General features: G+C 41.5%; 1 protein-coding gene across 10 annotated transcripts in view; it reads left to right on the top strand.

Annotated features, from left to right (window-relative positions):
- Positions 1–17,365, top strand: part of ERC2 (ELKS/RAB6-interacting/CAST family member 2) — a 784,869-nt gene that overhangs the window by 236,563 nt on the left and 530,941 nt on the right. For all 10 annotated transcript variants that reach the window (XR_012128892.1, XR_012128896.1, XR_012128894.1 and 7 more), the window contains one exon: positions 1,342–1,416. Coding sequence is in view for 3 of the 10 variants with exons in the window: in XM_073230735.1 (XP_073086836.1) it covers positions 1,342–1,416 (75 nt within the window). In the remaining 7 variants the exon portion in view is untranslated. The remainder of the gene's footprint in view (positions 1–1,341; positions 1,417–17,365) is intronic.

The following is a 17,365-nucleotide window of genomic DNA, read 5'->3' as shown; positions in this document are numbered from 1 at the left end:
TGGGCAGTGTGGTCCATGAGCCAGTCTGCCGGGATTGCTGGCAAATAGGAACAGGTATATGGATGAAAGGTCGCCTGCTTTCTTATCCAGGGAAGCCCTATCTTTTACTGTGGGATTCTGTTCTTCTGACAACTTTTGCATCAGTATGTTCTATCTTTATGAAATGGTGATGAGAGTAGATGCTGGTGGAGGGAGAATGCATTCTAATGCTCTTCCTTTGAATAAAGCTAGAAATCATGTTGATCCTCTTCTCTAGGCCCAGGGTTTTGTTTTTGTTTGTGTTTGTACTTTGTTTTTGAAAGTTTGTGGTCCAGTGGAAGGGAATGCCTGTAACTACTCCATTTGAGTTTAAATGATTATTCTGGAAGCAAGTAAGTCTCATGGAAGCGCTCCCTAGGTGACCTGTGCCAGCAGATTGGATATGCGTGAGTGCTTTTGTTTACTCCTGCCATGAGCTACTTCCATAAAACTGTTGATAATTATTAAGAAAAACAAAGCATGAACTGAAAAAAAACCTTTTCTTTAATCTCCTCTTCTGCCAAGGCAGCCTTTCAAAGTCTTGACAGAACTGTTCTTTTGAGAAGCGGCACGCAAAAAGTGAGCTTTCAAGCTTAAAATGGTAATTATGTTGTTTGCTTTTTACCTAAAGAAGTATTCGTCGTATTCCAGAAGCTGTTGGGTTTACATCTGGCTTTAGCCATTTTTGTCCCCCTTTAACACTGTTGATATTAATGCCAATTTCGATTTCTTGGCATCATGAATGCATAAACATATCACACACAGATGTGATTTTGAACAAGGACCAAAGCTGTAAATTAGGAAGCAAGAGATTCACAGGGTTTCATCAGAACAATTCACTCCAAAAATGACACAGTCGTACTGAAAAGGTTTTAAATTGCTCATTTCAAACCTACCTCAGTAGCAAAACGCCATGCGTGCAGCGGATTTGCAGCTACGTTAGTCATTTTCTTTCCTCCTTTCCCTTGCTGTGTTTGTATTGGGAGCACAGAGTAATGTAATTTAGTAAATGATGATTTGATGGCTGGGCAACAGCCCCAGTGTTGAACAGTATTTGGACCATGATTACTTACTGGCTTTGTCACAGTTGACATTCATTATTGATGGAAGTTTCAGAAATAGCGCATGTGCCAGGAGCTTTTCACCGGAACGCAGGCTCCAGGCAGGAGAGGTGCTAACGAGGGCCGGGGAAGAGGCACCTGTGGCTTGTTTGTGCCGGTGCACAGCGAACCTGCACCCGTGGGCTGCGTGGTGCCGGTGTAAAGGTCATGGTGTAACGGAAGGATGAACCGTCAGGCTTATTTCTATCGTGTTCCTCCCCAGGAATTGCACCGAAGGAGCCAACTTCAGTCGGAGCCGGCCAAGACGAAGGCTCTCCAGACTGTCATTGAAATGAAGGTAGGAGCTGTTCGCATGCCTCAAAAACACCTGTGCCTCCGGAGTTTGTTCTGACTCGGTGGTGCCTAACATAAACATGGGAAATGAGCCTTGTGTTTTTTTTCTGTAGGGTTCCTGGTGGGTGCTTTTCTTCTGGATCTTTTTGCATTCCTGGGGTGCATTTAATTTATTGGCTCCTTCATTAAGGTGCCTTTCCTGGGCAAAAAGAATAAGGGGCTTCAAGCATCTCCTGGCTGAAAGGAGCTGGGTTCATTTCCAGAGCATGGCCAGTGCTTTCAACCCCGAGGGAGGTTTTTGTGTATGCTTTGAAAGTAGATTTCTAAAGCTGGAATAATTCCTTTTTACCTCTATTCACATTACAATGAAAAGACACCTTGGGACACAAATATTTGGCAAAGAGAAGTAGTTTTGCATGCAATGGAGTCGTTAAATAATTAAAATTATGTGATCAGCAAAATTTGCTTTTCAAAGAATCATGCTTTCTTAACGGACTCCAGTTATTTTCTCCTAACCAAGTCTGGAAGCAATAATTAATAATTTATTAAATACTCGCAAGGTGTCCTTTTTCGCTGTGGAGACATTGATCGGCTATTTAAGAGAATCAAAGATTGTCTTGGATGGATTTAGAGCATTTAAAGAAAAATGAAATAAATGATGATGGCCAACCCATGATCTATGACTCAGAAACAGCTCTGAATGAAACCCAGTTGCTTTGTCAGTATCTACAAATTTGAAGTCTCTTTACTTCCAGTTTTTGCTGGAAGGAAGCAAATAGTAGAGTATTTATCTTAAGAATAAATAATGCTTGATTTCAGCTTTTCTGTGAAAAAGTCATAAAAGGTGATAATTTGCCATCTGCTGATTCCACGTCTGAGTTCACCACTCGAGTTTGCTGACCACCCTCAGCCTAAAAGTAAATTATGAAGCTTGTTGATAGGATAATGATTTTTCTGTCTTTCTTGTACCACATGATTGTGAATCGCCTGCCAAAAAATTCCCAAGTCCTGGGGAAAAGGAAACTAATATGAGCTATTGAATTCTTGGCATGCACAATTCTGACCTGGGATTTTCTTTTTTAATCCAAGTCAATGACAGTGTCTTCATCCAAGGTAGATCTTTGTGGAAATAATGTAGAACATTTCCTTCAAGATTTTATGTCCCCCAGATGAGGTTACATGAACTGAAGCCCTCAGGATGCATTTGTAGCAAATTGGTTTGAAAAATATCACTAAAGAGACCAAATGAGTAAGGTTAAAAAATAATTGCTCATCTTGACCCATCAATTCATTTGGAATTTACACAATTTTAACTTAGTTTGAAGAGAAACTTACCATTCTATACTTGCAGGGGAATGGTCTAGCACTGAGATTTGTCCTCATTTCACACTGGAACCGAACTTGAAACTTGGTTAAGGCATTTTTTTTTCTTTAAAATAAATGCAAAAAGAGAAGACAAAAGATTTCATTTTATTTTATTTTTTTTTGCAAAGAGTCATTCAGTACCCCTCCCACCCACCTACCTCCACACCTACCTCCTCAGTCCCTAGCATAATTTAATAATGGAAAAGAGGATATATATAAAACCTATTTCCAAATTCTCATTTCTTTTTCAAAGAAAGAATTCTAGAAATCTTTGGAAAAACCAAGAATGATATTTCTCCCAGTGCAGTAGACATTTTCCCATAAAGATCTCTATATAATCAGTACTTTCTTGTGATAGTTATTTGTAGAAAATCTGTTTGATTATGGCTTACTGTTTCTAACAATGTTTTATTAGAAAACAAAAAAATAGTAAAAATATTCATTTGGGCTATCTACATGGGAAGGCATAACAACCTGATTTTTAGGGCAAATTCACATCCGTTAATTATCAGTATATTGAATCTGGAGTTTTCCTTTGATGGATGCCAATGAGGCTGAGTTGTAAACACATTTTTAGGACAAATGATGATCAATATAGTTGTTGCAGGGAACCGAGTCTGGAGTTTTTCTGTTGTCTTTTGGATGCCTGTTAATTTACAAAAGCACTACTTCCGGTTTGTCAGTGGAGAAGTCTGGGCCCCATTATCATCTGCACTCAGTGCTCAATGCATAAATTGAGTTATGGAAGCAGCTGGTAGAGAGTCAGCTCCTCAGCCATATGTGTATCTTGCAAGAGAGGCTGTAATCTCATCAGTTTTGTACATTACATCCCTGTGATCTTGGAGGGAATATTGAAAACCCATGATTTTCCAAGTCTTAAAGTTGACTACCAAATACAACTGGCCCTTCCACCCGATGGGTGGGACTTAGACACCATTGTGTTTTAACTTCAGCTCCTTTGGGTGAACATCAGTGTCATCTGGCGCCTTGACAAATCTAAAGTGATAAGGAGCTTTCCTAGAGTAAATTGGGTCATAGTTTCAGGGAGATGACATGAATTAGGGGATTACTAATTACTTCTCTGCTCCCTTGCCTCTTAGGGAAAGAGGTTGAGCCTCTGACGCCTCATCTCCATACGTACACTTTGCATTCACTCGAGAAACATGTTTGCTGTGAAAATCAGTGGAATCTTGCCCAAACTCAAGCACTTTTTGAACCACATTCTGCTAGGCTTAGTAGATTTCTTTGTAACCCTCTGAACTTCTAGACTTGTGAAAATATGTCTCTGAGGGCTGCATGCTGGGGAGGGCCATCTGCCCACATCAAAGCAGGGTGCAGTTTGCTTACAGCCATGACATCTACTGCCAGCCAGTTGAGCTGGGGGTGGGGGGCTCATCTCAATGAAAATGAAAGGAAACAAAATGAATGAAGTGATTTGTGATTTATCTTCTTGCAGGAAGCTCCAGCTTTTAACTTTGATTCCCATTTGGTCTGGCAGGTATGTTCCAGGTTTTGCACTTAGAACAGTGTGTGTGTTTCTCAGAAAAATTAGTGTTCTCCTAGCTGTTGCTGTGCTCCTTTTCTCACTTTTGCACCTGAACACTCTTTACTAATTCCTCTATTTTTGCTCCTAAGGAGAACTGTCAGTAAAAATGGTAGTTAAAAGCCTTTTCTCTCTTTTTTTTCTTTCTTTAATGTTAATTCCTTTAAATGAGTGTGTTTTTAGCTTACTATAATTTTGATGTGATAGAAATATCATGTGTATCAAGTTTCATGATCTTGAATTCATTCATATTGCTGTACCCAGACTTTTTCTTTTAAGAAAATGAATTATAGTGATGACAGTCCTTGTCAGGTAATCTCAAACATTTTTTATTCTATGTTAGTTGGGACTTCTAAGTGAATGAAAATCTAATTCTAAGTGGCTAACGCCAAAAGGAAATTTATTGGCTCCCTTAACTGGGGAAAAAAAACAGGGCATAACTTCAGGCACAGCTTGATCCAGGGGCCCAAAAGATGTTAACAGATCCCATTTTCTCTTTCCAACTAGTGTTTTGGCTTCCTTCACATGAGCTCAGTTTTCAAGAAGCCTCTTTCTGCTTGTTTGAGTGAGAATGGCTGCAGCAGCTCCAACAATCACAGCAGGAAGGGACTGGGAGAAAGTTGTGTTTTTAAAAAAAAAATGTAAAAAAACAAACCAACCCTAGAATAATGATAATTACTGAGGTGGAGCATAAAACTTCACTCCAAACTTCACAGCCCAGGCTGAACAGAAAATATGTGGAATTTGCTAGTTCTTATTTGCTTAATAAATTAAATGACACTCATTCATCAAGAAAAACAAACTTTATGTTTGCACTAAATTCATCATGATTTATTAAATGGGACATGTAAGAGGGACATAAGGGTTTCAATAAAAGTTGCAGATAATATACTTGATCTGCTGAACTTGTTAACTGAAGTGGATTCAGAAAGGAAAATAACGTCACCACGTGACAGTATTTCTATGGCAAGGGAAGTGAGGATTGTGGGTGTTTAGATTTCGAGTCACATGACCAACCGTGGTACCTGTGGGTCATGAGCAGTTCTTCTTGAGTAACAGGTGTCCATACCACGCTTTTCTAAGTGAACTTAGTAGTGAGCAACTCAAGATTCAGCTTGACTAAATTGATGATTTTTAGTTGTGTTTTGATGAAAGAATATAACTTTGCATCAAGGCCCTGAACTCAAGTGGCGAGGTTGATCTTTTGTTATGAAAACTAAAAACCAAGCCTTTTTTTATGCTCAGGCAGGTGACTCCTGTTCGTCTGCATGGGATTTAGCTGACCTGCAGTTTTGTTAAGTTTCCCCTTAAAAGATATCTTGATGTTTGGTGAGATTCACCCAATTCATTCCACTGAAATGTACTGGAACATGGAGAAGGCGGGAGCTAGTAGTTGGCAACTTTTCCCAAGGTCACGCAGCTGGGAAGGGAGAGACCCAAATGCAAGCTGGGTGCACTGAATACATCCCAGTTCCCAGTGTGAACTTGGAGTTCGAGTCCTGAGAAGACATCTTGTCTGGGACACCATGAAGTGGCTAAAATGTTTTCTTTGGCTCTAGGGCCTCACCGAGGTTAATTTAATCCATCTTTTGAACTGTTACTTTTTGAGTGTGAACACTGCGCTCTGCTTAGAATGGTTTCTCCTCCCAGAATGATGTGTGCAGAGGAAATTTGTGTTGAGCCTCGTTTTCCTAGCCAAGCCACTACGATGTCTTTTATGCCCTAAAGATATGCCCTGGCTCCTTTATTGGCTATTAAAAAGAATAATAGCAATAATGACAAAATTACCACCTGTACCACCAGCCTCACCCACTTACCACACATAGGGAGCCAGGCACAGAGCATCTGATGTATAAAAACCTGTGATTAGCCCATTTCACAGAAGAGAAAGCCACGGTTTAGAGAGGATAAGCAACCTGCACAAGGTCCCACAGATGGTTGGCCGGCGCCCAGATCTGAACACAGGTTCTTCTACAGAGTTCTTAAGGCAGCTGTCTTTACTAAAGACAGCTGATAGGTGTAACTGGTGTTTCTTTCTGCACCTACTTCGGAAATTACACATTGTGGTTTTACATCATAGGTAAGGTTGAGACAGTTCATGAGAACTGTAGAGGTCTATTTGATATTTTTGGAAAGACACAGTGTTGCATTTTGTGCTGTAAGGCATGATTCGCCCTTTTTACATGTATGTGTTACCAACTCTTCAAACAGAGCTCCAAATATTTACCCTACAGCCAACATATGACCTGTTTTTTTTTTCCCTTCTGAATTTTAAGTCTTGCCCAGAAGTCTATATATAATGGAGTATAACTCATTCAAACTTGCAAAGCCCTGGGTTTTTGACATGCACTATCCATTTATTATACCAAAAATTATCCTTTAGCTTATTTCTTTTTCTTAAGAAATTTCATCTTCTCATCTTTCAACTTAAAAAAAAAATTTGTCCTATTCAACTGTTTTCCTTACATAAGGGGAAAAATGTGGGTTTTAAGTGATAGCCAGAAAAAGCAAAATGTCACGTTAAATGTTAGCTCTGGATGATATATGGTTGTCATTTAGAAGCAGGGGAGATTAAAAAAAAAAAAGAGATGAGACATCTTTCCTTTTTTTGCCCAAACACTTCTTATGTGTTCGACTCTTAAATGTTTGAGTTGCCCGTCAATAATTCCCACTATAAAGAGGTTTAGTTTGTGTGATCCAAATGCCAATGTTTCCTGAGCTACTATTTTATATATGCAACACCATGCCAGGCTTTTCAGAAAAATTAAACGCAGTCTTTAAGGGGCTAATGGAAATAAGTGTCTCAGCCAGAATCTAAATATGTGCCCTAAGAATGGCAGAGCGGGCTGTAAGGGCTCATAGGCTACCCAAGGACAGGGCTAGGGACTGCATCTCAGAGGAGGGGGTGTCTGAGGAAGGCCTTGAAACACTGGCATGACTTTGATAAAGGGGAAAGGGATGGTTCATAAACAGTGGGACCATGTGGGCAAAGGCGAGAGGGGCTGGAACTCTGAGCGCCGGGGGAGAACAAGTAGCTCAGTTTGGTTGAAGAAGACGTTTTAAGTTTAAAAAGCAATGGAAGACCGAAGAAAACCATAAGAAAGACGGGGGAAAGAAATAGTAAAGATAAAAAATTAATGAAATAGAAACAGAATGAATGCACCAGTTGCACCTATCAGCTGTCTTTAGTAAAAGCAGAGCCTTAAGAACTCTGTAGAAGAACCTGTGTTCAGATCTGGGCGCCGGCCAACCATCTGTGGGACCTTGTGCAGGTTGCTTATCCTCTCTAAACCGTGGCTTTCTCTTCTGTGAAATGGGCTAATCACAGGTTTTTATACATCAGATGCTCTGTGCCTGGCTCCCTATGTGTGGTAGGTGGGTGAGGCTGGTGGTACAGGTGGTAATTTTGTCATTATTGCTATTATTCTTTTTAATAGCCAATAAAGGAGCCAGGGCATAATGAAATAGAAACAGAAATTAATGAAATAGAAACAAACATGTCCTAGGGGAACGCCAAAGCTACTGATTCTTTGAAGAGGTTTAACACACATGACAAACCCTGGTTAGAATCATGGAGAAAAAGGGAAGTCGCACCAATGACCAATAGCAGGATTGAAAGGGGCACATTGCTGGCAGTCTTACCGACACTGAAAAACATGAGGGCGTTTTATTAACAGCTTTATGATAAGGTTGAAGTTTTAGATAAATGAACACAACTTGTTGAAACTACATGAGAAGAAATCAAGTGTCTGAGCAGTCCTATATAGTAAAGAAAATGATTCTGTGATTTAAAATCTTACTACCTCTCCCATCCCCTCCCTAAAAAAGCAACCCCCAAAACCCAAAACCAAGCCAAAACACTGCAGGCCCAGATGGCTTCTTCAGTGAATTTTACTAAACATTTGAAGAAAAAACTGTGTCACTCATACGGAAACTACAAGAGAATAGAAAAAGAAGGAGCTCTGCCTATCTTATGAGGCCATTGTAACTTGGTATCATACCCAACAAAGCCATTCCAGAAAAGTAAAACTATAAGTAATTGCTCTGATAAAGCTTGATGCAAAATATCCTAGTGAACTGAATCCTATGACAGTTAAATGACATGATGAAGTTGTGCCCATTCCAGGTGTGCAAGGTTAGACTAATATTTGGATCTCAGTCAATGCTATTTCCTCATTAACAGATAAAGGAGAAGAATTAGTAAAATTTTAATAAATGCAGAGAAAGCATTTGATAAATACAGCATCTATCCACCGCTCTCCTACAAAAAAGCATTTAGCAAACTAAGAAGGGGGGGATTTTCTTAATCAGATAAAAGATAACTGTAAGAAAACTACAGTAAATATCATATTTAATGGTAAGATGTCAAAAGCTTTCCTTATGAGATAAGAAACAAGACAAATCTGGGTCTTACTGTCACTTCTATTCAGCAGTGTTCTGGACATTCTAGATATAGGAGTGATAAAGCAATAAAACATTTATTCATAGGCACCATAATTGTGTGTAAAAAATTTCAATCCATATATATAAGCTATTAGATTAATAAATGAATTTAGCAGATAGCTGGTCCATATTTAAAACTGAATCATATTTCTCTATACCAGTAATAAGCAATTATAAAATGAAATTAAAGAAACAATATCATTTACAACGATAATAAAAAATTCAAAGTATCTAGGACCAGATCTAACAATGGTTAGGTAAATGACCTAATTTAAGTAGAAGGTACAAAACATAATTAAAAGTGGAATAACCAAAGCTTGAAACAAATGAAATAACCATTAACAGTGGAGTGGATAAAAAAGTAGTATCATAGTTATACAATGAAATGTTCTATGGCAACGAGAAGGACCAAGCTCTTGTTTCATGTCACAACTTAATTGGATTCCCTCAAACCAGTGTTGAAAGAAGCCAGATATAACATATGCAGTATGACTCTGTTTTAATGTGTTCCTAAAACCAGCAAAAGTAATCAATAGTGTTAGATGTCTGAATAGTAGTTAATCTGGAGGAATAGGGATGGTGTAGGGGGTGGAGGCTGGGAGGGGTCATGAGGGAGGTTTATGGAGTACAAGCAGTATTCTGTTTCATGATCGATTCACACAGGACCAGGTGTGTTCAATTTGTCATAATTCATCATGCTGAAAACCTGTGATCTGGCTACTTCCTTAAGTACAAATACTTTAAAAAGTTCATTTAAAAATAAAGGAAGAACAACTCAATGAAAGGACAGTCCTGTTAAAAATTGAACAAAGGATTTGAATAGATATTTCTCCAATGAAAATGTAAAAATTGCCAATCAGGATATGAAAAAATGTCCAACATTATTTATCATTAGGGAAAGGCAACTGAGAACAACAATTAGGCACAATGTATCGTCTCCTAGGACGGCTAACATAAAAAAGACAGGCAATACCAAGTGTAGGGGAAGAAGTGGAAAAACTAGACTCTCATGTTGATGGTAGGAATGTAAAATGGTTCAGGTCATTTTGCAAAGCTATTTGGCAGTTCTGTAAAATGTTAAACAGAGAGTTATCATATGACCCAGCAGTTCTCCTAGGTATACACCCAAACAAATGGACAAGTATGTCCACAAAAATTTGTACACATGTGTTCATACCACCATTAATTCCTGTTATCCAAAAAACTAAAATAACCCAAATGTCTGTTATCTTATATGAGTAAATGAAAGATGGTACATCCACACAGTGGAATATTATTCAGCAAAGAAAAGGAACAAAGTGCTGATTCATGCTCTAACAGGGATAAACCTTGAAAATATTACGCAAAGTGAAAGAAGCCAGTTGCAAAAGGCCACATATTGTATGATTCCATTTATATGAAATGTCCAATATAGGCTTATCCATAGAGATAGGAAGTTAGGTCAGTAGTTCCCAGAAGCTAGGGAAATGGGAGAAAAGGAAGTAACCACCAGTGGGTACAGGGATTTGGCATGATGAAAATATTCTGGAATTAGGTAGTGGTGATGGCTGCACAGACAGCTGAACTGTAGAATTTAAGAGGGTGAATTTTATGGTATGTGTATTATCTATCAATAGAGCTGTTACTAAAAAAGAGATTACAAAGGAAAGGATTAATAACTTTGATTACTTAACAGTTAAAAATAAAAGCAGAACTATAAAATAGCCGACTAAAAGTTATATTTCTAAGGTTTATATTAGTTAGAGACTTAATCTATAAAGAAGTTGTATTTATCCATGTGGATCAAAAGCTTGGAAAAAAAAATATTTTTAACATAAACAAGGAGAAAACCAAAATGTTGACACCAGTTCTGGATGGGATGATTATAAAGGATTATTTTCCTTTTTCCCTAAATTTCTATGTTTTCAACAATGTGTATTATATAGGAATGATGAATAATTACGAGGAAAAATAACAGTAAGTGTATTAAAAGAAAAATCATCTATCAAGAAGCTTCAAGAGGCATGATTTCTTCTGTTCTGATTTTCTTTTACTAAACTGAGAAGGGTCCAAAGGGGAGAACAATAGAATGTTTATGGAAATAGGGAACCTGGCTCCATTTGCTGCTCTTCTGAGCACCAGTGTTCCCATCTGTGAAATGGGATATTAGCCTGCGTAGTGCTGTGGTGGGGATTAAAGGGGTTACGACATGGGAAACTCCTGGCACATAATAGATGCTCAGGGAATTCTTTGCTTCTTCATCCCTTTCCTTTCAGCCTGGAAATGGAGTTTTACCTGCAGAAAAAGAGGTGGTATCATTTGAGCAAGGATCACCAGAGAGAAGGAATTTAACAAGCATACTTCAGGCAGAGTCTTAGCTCTAAATACACACACACAGTTTGCATATGACAAGACTTTAGTCTTTGAAAGGAGAAACCAGTGAAGAAAAAAACAGCAGCTCCCTGCAGGCCTGTGGCATAATAAGTGACCTAGGGACTTGGCTTCTGGGTGGTTGGGCCTTTGACAAGTCACTTGTCCCCTCTGGCTCTCACTATTCTTATTTGGCAAATGAAAGGATTGGACTAAGTGTCCAGCTTTAAAAATTCTAGCAAGTCTTGAGGCTTGCTGATTGGCCATTTGGACTCTCAGAAGTCCTGCCCGGAAAGTCTTGAGTTGACATGACATTCTTACAAAGTTTAAGTCTTTGCTTTGTTTGTTCCATCTTGGCCAGTCCTGCCCAGGCCAGCAGCCCCTACCCTCTCTCTTGTTGATGCTCAGCTCCCCAGCCTATTGTTTATGTAGGGACTGCAATTTCCTTATTGGCATGCACCCCTGCCAGCAGGGTTGAGAAGTCAGCCACAGGCCTCATGTGAGCTTCCCTTTCATGTCTCAGTAATGACAGTGTACGGGCCGTCACACGCCTCATCCCTAAGGCATGGTCCAGTCTCCCCATCCCTCAGGCCAGGCTGGTGACTGGGGGTGGCCTGAATTCCTCCTCCACTGTCGCTTTTTCCATGAGTGCCACTGGTAGAGCATAGAAGGATTTGCGGCATTGGAGATCCTAAGAGTGAGGCCCCAAGCCAGGGCTGTTGGGAACATCGATGGGCGTAGGACGGGTCCAAAGGAGCGGGAAGAGCAAGTTCTGGCTGCTGGGAGGCCAGGGAGGGCAGCTGGTTCACTCAAGCTTTTCCTAACGAGCGTTGGAAGGGTATGGAGGTGTCCGATGTCCATCTTTTTATCAGTCCCTGAAATGCAGACACTATTCTGCAAAGCAGTATTTCACCGAATCTCTGGGAATTCGGACCCCCTTTGTGTTCAGATGTAGGCGAAAGATGACTCGGATCCAGCCTTCGGGAGGGCTGGGCTGCGCACAGGGGACTTCCCACTCATCTGGAAGCAGTTTCTGAAATGTCTCCCTCCCTTTCCTGTGCCTCCCAGCCTCTTCCCTATTTTCTTTTGACCTCACTCTGATCTTTGAAGGCTGAAGGTACTCCATGGAAGAAAGGACCACATTTGCTCAGCTCCAAGGTGGCACACCTTCTCTGAAGCTGTTCTCCTCTTCAGAGGTCTCCAGTGGGGTTCTGGGGGTGGCAGGGTCCCCATATGTGACCTTCTGTCTCCTGTTCAAGGGAAGGCTGTGTGGAGAGACCCATTCCAGTTTATTGAAGGTGTTAAAAATGATTAAAGAAGATAATTTGGGTGATCCAAACAAACTTTTAACACTTCATGAAGCAGACAGCCCCCCTTTGGGGTGGAAATGGGGCAAAAGACAGGGAAGCGTTTGGAGGATAAAGAATAAAGAACAAAGAAGAGAAAAATAGAAAGTACCTGATTGGCTACATAGTCTATCTTGTTTGGGTTGAGAGGGTCCAGGGAAATCAGTATAGAGTCCAGAGGGGGCTTGGTGTTTGGGGAAGGGCTGACTGGAAGTATTGCACTTCTGGTCAAGTGGAGCATTTGTGGGGACACGAAAGTTGTCTTGATTTTTGTGCTGCTGATGTGGCAGCCCTGGGCACGAGGGTGCCATGGTGGGCCCAGGAAGTTATTCCAATAAAGGGAAAATCTTAGACAAGTGATGTACCTTCAGTGAGTCTCCTGACCTGTAAAACGGGTAGAATAAGTACTTAAATCATAGTAGTTTTCATGTACTTAGATACTTACCAAGTCCTGGGGAGGGAAGATTCACTGAGATTTCTAGCACAGGCTTGCATTAATAATCAGTACAGTTGCTGCTGTCATTAACTGAATTTTTAGTACCAAAACAGAGAAACATTGTTTGCACTGTGCTCAGCTATTGTTCCGCTCTGCACAGTCAGATAATGCAAATATATTTTTAATATAAACAAGGAAGAAGACAGAGGTATAAAAAAAATAAATGTTTTGATGTGTTTCCCCCCACCACCGCCAACCTGAAGAACTTACCCTCATTCTGAATGGTATGTCCCTGGAAGTGAGATCGAGTCCCGGAGAGCTTTAGCTCACCCCCTCATCTGCAGGCCGGCCCTGGGGCACCTCTGCATCAGGGCGCGTCCCAGGCATGGGGTGGTGATCGGGGTCTGCCTGTGTGCCCCTCCCCGCATCGGGAAGGGGGAAAGCTCTCAGTGTGAATTGAAGTGCTTTCTTGTGCAGGGCGGAGGCTCAGCCGAGAGGGAACAGTAGCTACCCTGGCTTGTAAAATGTTCAAGAACTTCTCTGGTTTCCCCAAGTCCCCAGAGGAACCTCTTCATTCCAGCCCTTACTTCGACCCCCAAACCCAGCAACAGAGAGTTAACCCCTTGCCCTGCAGGGGCTTCCTGGACCAGGTTCCAGGGCTCCAGGTGGCCCTGTGCTGGTCGGCTCTTGCCCAGAGCTGAGCTGGTTGTTGAATCACTCAGCAATCGCCCCTGAGTCTTGGCATTTACATTTCTGGTTAGGATGACACAGTCCACCTGAAACTGCCCTCGTGCCACCAATGATAGTCTAATTTTTTTTCTTGGTCTTTAGTCTCTTCAAACCTTTGAAAAACACCTTTTCTTTCCTGAAACTTCAACTCTCCGGTTTTCTGTGACTTTTTCATGATTTCCGTCAAGCTTTGCCCCCACCCCCCCTTCTTTTGGTGAGTCTTCCACTGTTTTCCCTAGCCTTGGTTTTCAGCTGTGTGTGGGAATGCTCTTACCCCTAGGCTGCTGATTCTTGAGCTCTGCTGTCTCGATTTTGGCTTCTGTTTTTATTGTTATGATTAATCAGATTGCCTTCTTTTTTACCAGCTTATAAATGATTCCTGCACAGACCCAGAGTACAAACTCCTAGCTTGATTCTGAACACTGCTAATCATTCGGCTCCACCTTCCTTTCATTTCCCGCTCCCCTGCTCCTGAAAGTAACCTGTACTTTCTGATCGGCCCCTTCGTCTTCTTCCTCCATGGTACATACTCTCTGATCTTTCAACTTCCATTTATTGAATGTTATGTGCTGGACACTGTGCTGAATGCTTCTGACTTTACATGTATTATTACTTCTGGCTGGAGACAATTTCTTCTTCTCTAGGATAATCTTATTCTTATCCATCTCCAAACTCCAGATTGAGCTTCTATGCTTTCTGGGGATTTCTTGACTCTGCTGTGGTGGTCTGACCCATTTCTGACTTCTCTATCCATAGGCTTAGAGATTATTATATTTAACTATGTTTAACTGGTATCTTTGACACTGTCACTGTGTTTATACTCCTGTGGTTATTAGTGAGGGAACCCCGGCTACATATTTTAGTTGTGGGGATTAGATGTTTCAGACGTAGCTGTATCTCACTGTTCAGAGACCTGAACAGCTATAAGGACTCGATCACTCAGGCAGATTCTTAATACATGGTATTGAAGAAGGCCACAACCACTCACAGGCCCATATCTTCCTTAATATTCATAATGCCAGAAAAGGAGAGGCCCCCGTGTTTATGTCAGCCCCTTAAAAGAGCTCCAATCGGCCTTGATGGCATGACGAGTTTGCTTCTAGATCAGTCAGTATCCGGAGGGTCTATGGTGCGTGCCACCGAGCAAGGCCAACGTGAAAGCCCACAGGGAACTGGGGGACTGTAGCTCCCAAAAGGAAAAGGAGCAGAGTAATAGGTGCCTCAGCTAGAAACAGAAGGAAGGTCATCCTTACAGAGCACCTACTGTGCCTTAGTCTGGAAGGTGTACATGTCACTCATTTAATTGTCATAGCAACCTGAGGTCATAGCATCACCAAGGCTGGGCACATGCTCACAGAGTTAAACTGGGTGGACTGGGAGCAGAAGCCAGCCTGCTCCACGGGCACCTCACAGACCCGGGCATGTGGAGGATCTCACTGCACTGTTGTTGACTTATGATGCCAATGGCAACTGTTTCTCTCCTGGGGGGGCGGGGCCTTGTGATGGGCGCTCTGCCTGCATTGTAGGATCTCTTGCAGTTTTCCTAACATAGTCTCGAGCATGGTCTTATTTCAGAGAGGTTCAGGGTCTTGCCCAAAGATGTAAAAGCCTGAACCAGGTTTTGCACCCACGTTTGTGACTGTCCCAGGATCAGCTGACTTGTTTTACCTCTAGCTCTTTGTGTTTGATTTGAGTCTATGAACAGTAAGTTCATACATGGAGACCACAACCTCAGAGGCCACACAATGTCCAACAAGAACCACTTGGTATTAGGAACGTGCACAGAAGCAGGGGGACAGGAAGGATGCCTGCCCAGGGCACGGGCTTCACGAGGACTGGTCAGCAGCAGGCACAGGAGATCATGAAAAGGCACATGTCCACACCACCCTGACTCCCTTTGCTCCGACCTAGTCCGACTCGATTCTGTGCTTTTCCATTTTACTGTAAAGAACCAGATACCATCGGAACAGACAAACACAAAAACATCACCAAAATCCAGCATGTGCCCACCATCCTCTAAGCTAGCTCACTGTCTCTTGATAAGGCTCAAGAAGACAAGTTTTTGATTTTTTTGTTCATTTTTGTTTTTCTTCCTAACATACCTCAGGCCCAAGTCGACTTCTTTCTGGAGTGCTTGACTTGGGCTCACATAGCTGCGGCTAATCCCACACAGAAAATCCTCCCAAAGGTGGGCGTAACTCGAATAGCCAAGACCAAACGCTGCTCAGTTGTGTGTGCAACTACCACTGGGTAAGTTTTAAAAGTTAAGCCTTCAAGAGCCTCTATGGTATCCGCTAATAATAGTCTAGAATTCTATTCTAAATAAAGTGTAATATAATTATGTAGGAACGTTTCCTGAACATGAGATCACGTCTTCTTTAAACCAAATTGGCCTCAAGTTTGTTGATCGATGTCCATAGAGTGATATGTGATCACGGTGAGTTCCGTGCTCTGTAAAAACTGCTGGTATTTTTTTTTTCTTCTTGGCCTGATATTAAAATGAAACCAGTAATTCTTACTGTATCTGAAAGGAAAGCACATTGTGACACTCAGCAATAACATAATTGTTACTTTGTGTGACTAAGTGATACTGCTTTTTTGATGTTCCACCCACGCACCCTTTCAATGTTCACAGTTCCTAGAGAGGAATTGAAATCTGTTTCTTGCTGTTTAAGGGGAACATGATGTTTGACAAACAAAAAAAAGGGTAGGAGAGTCATCCTGACTGACAAAGAGGCTGCAGAAACCCAGGGTGGGTGTGCATTTATGCCAAGTTGGATAGCTCCCGAGAGCAGGTCCTTATTTTCCTAAATGTACTTGGCCGGGGAAGCTGTCCTGGTCTCTTCTGCATGCGGCAGTCTCGCCCCTTGTAGATGCTGGGCCTCGGCAGTCGCTTAGAAACACCCAAGTCACCCAAGGACCTTGTGGAAATGCAGGTTCCGATTCAGTACTTGCGGGTGGGGTCTTGCGATCCTGCTTTTCTGAAAAGCCGTCTGGTGAGGTCAGTGCTGCAGGTCCGGGGACCATCCAGGGCTGGACTCCGTGCTGAAGAGAGAAGGGTACCCATGAGTTTGTCGAAATGCTCTTGGTCTCACGCCCACCTGGCAAAGTGACTGGGGTGCACTGATGCTCAATTTATGTTTGTCGAATGAATGAAAGAGCTCCTTATGTCTAAGTTTACGTCAACTAGACTAGACATATCCTAGAAAAATCCGGAGGAAAAAAAACAGGTAAAATAAACGTTTTCAGTCTTCCCACCTGATTTCCACCCCCATTGCGAGCCAGTGCTAATATTCACGGCTGGCTCCGGAATCAGCAGGGATGCCCACCGGGCAGATGGCTGCTGGGGGTTCAGGTCCGGTGGTTTATTGATTGGTTGCCCGTCAAATACCTATTTTGCATCTTTTGGATGATGGCTGTAGAACAGTCATGGGTATGAATCTTTAAATAACAGCTTTGATCTGCAATTTACGTAAAACTTTCACAAGTCTTATTTTATGAATATGTGGAAAGAAATGATTGCAAAGATTCAATTCTGATATATTTTTCTAGCTAATAGGGAATGAAGCAAACGCATTTGAGCTGTTCTTTCCCCCTGAAACTTTCCTTCCCACATTCCGACAGACCTTAACCAAAACATAATATAAAAGCAGAACTATTTTACAGCTGTCCTATCTTAAGACTATTTGGAAAATGTCATTTGAGGCATGAAGTGGAAGCCCTGGGAGCTTGGGAACCTACA

Source organism: Manis javanica, chromosome 3, assembly GCF_040802235.1.
Source record: "Manis javanica isolate MJ-LG chromosome 3, MJ_LKY, whole genome shotgun sequence".
Classification (NCBI taxonomy): Eukaryota; Metazoa; Chordata; class Mammalia; order Pholidota; family Manidae; genus Manis; species Manis javanica.
Note: the sequence above shows the minus strand (reverse complement) of the source record. Positions and strands in the feature narration are given on the sequence as shown.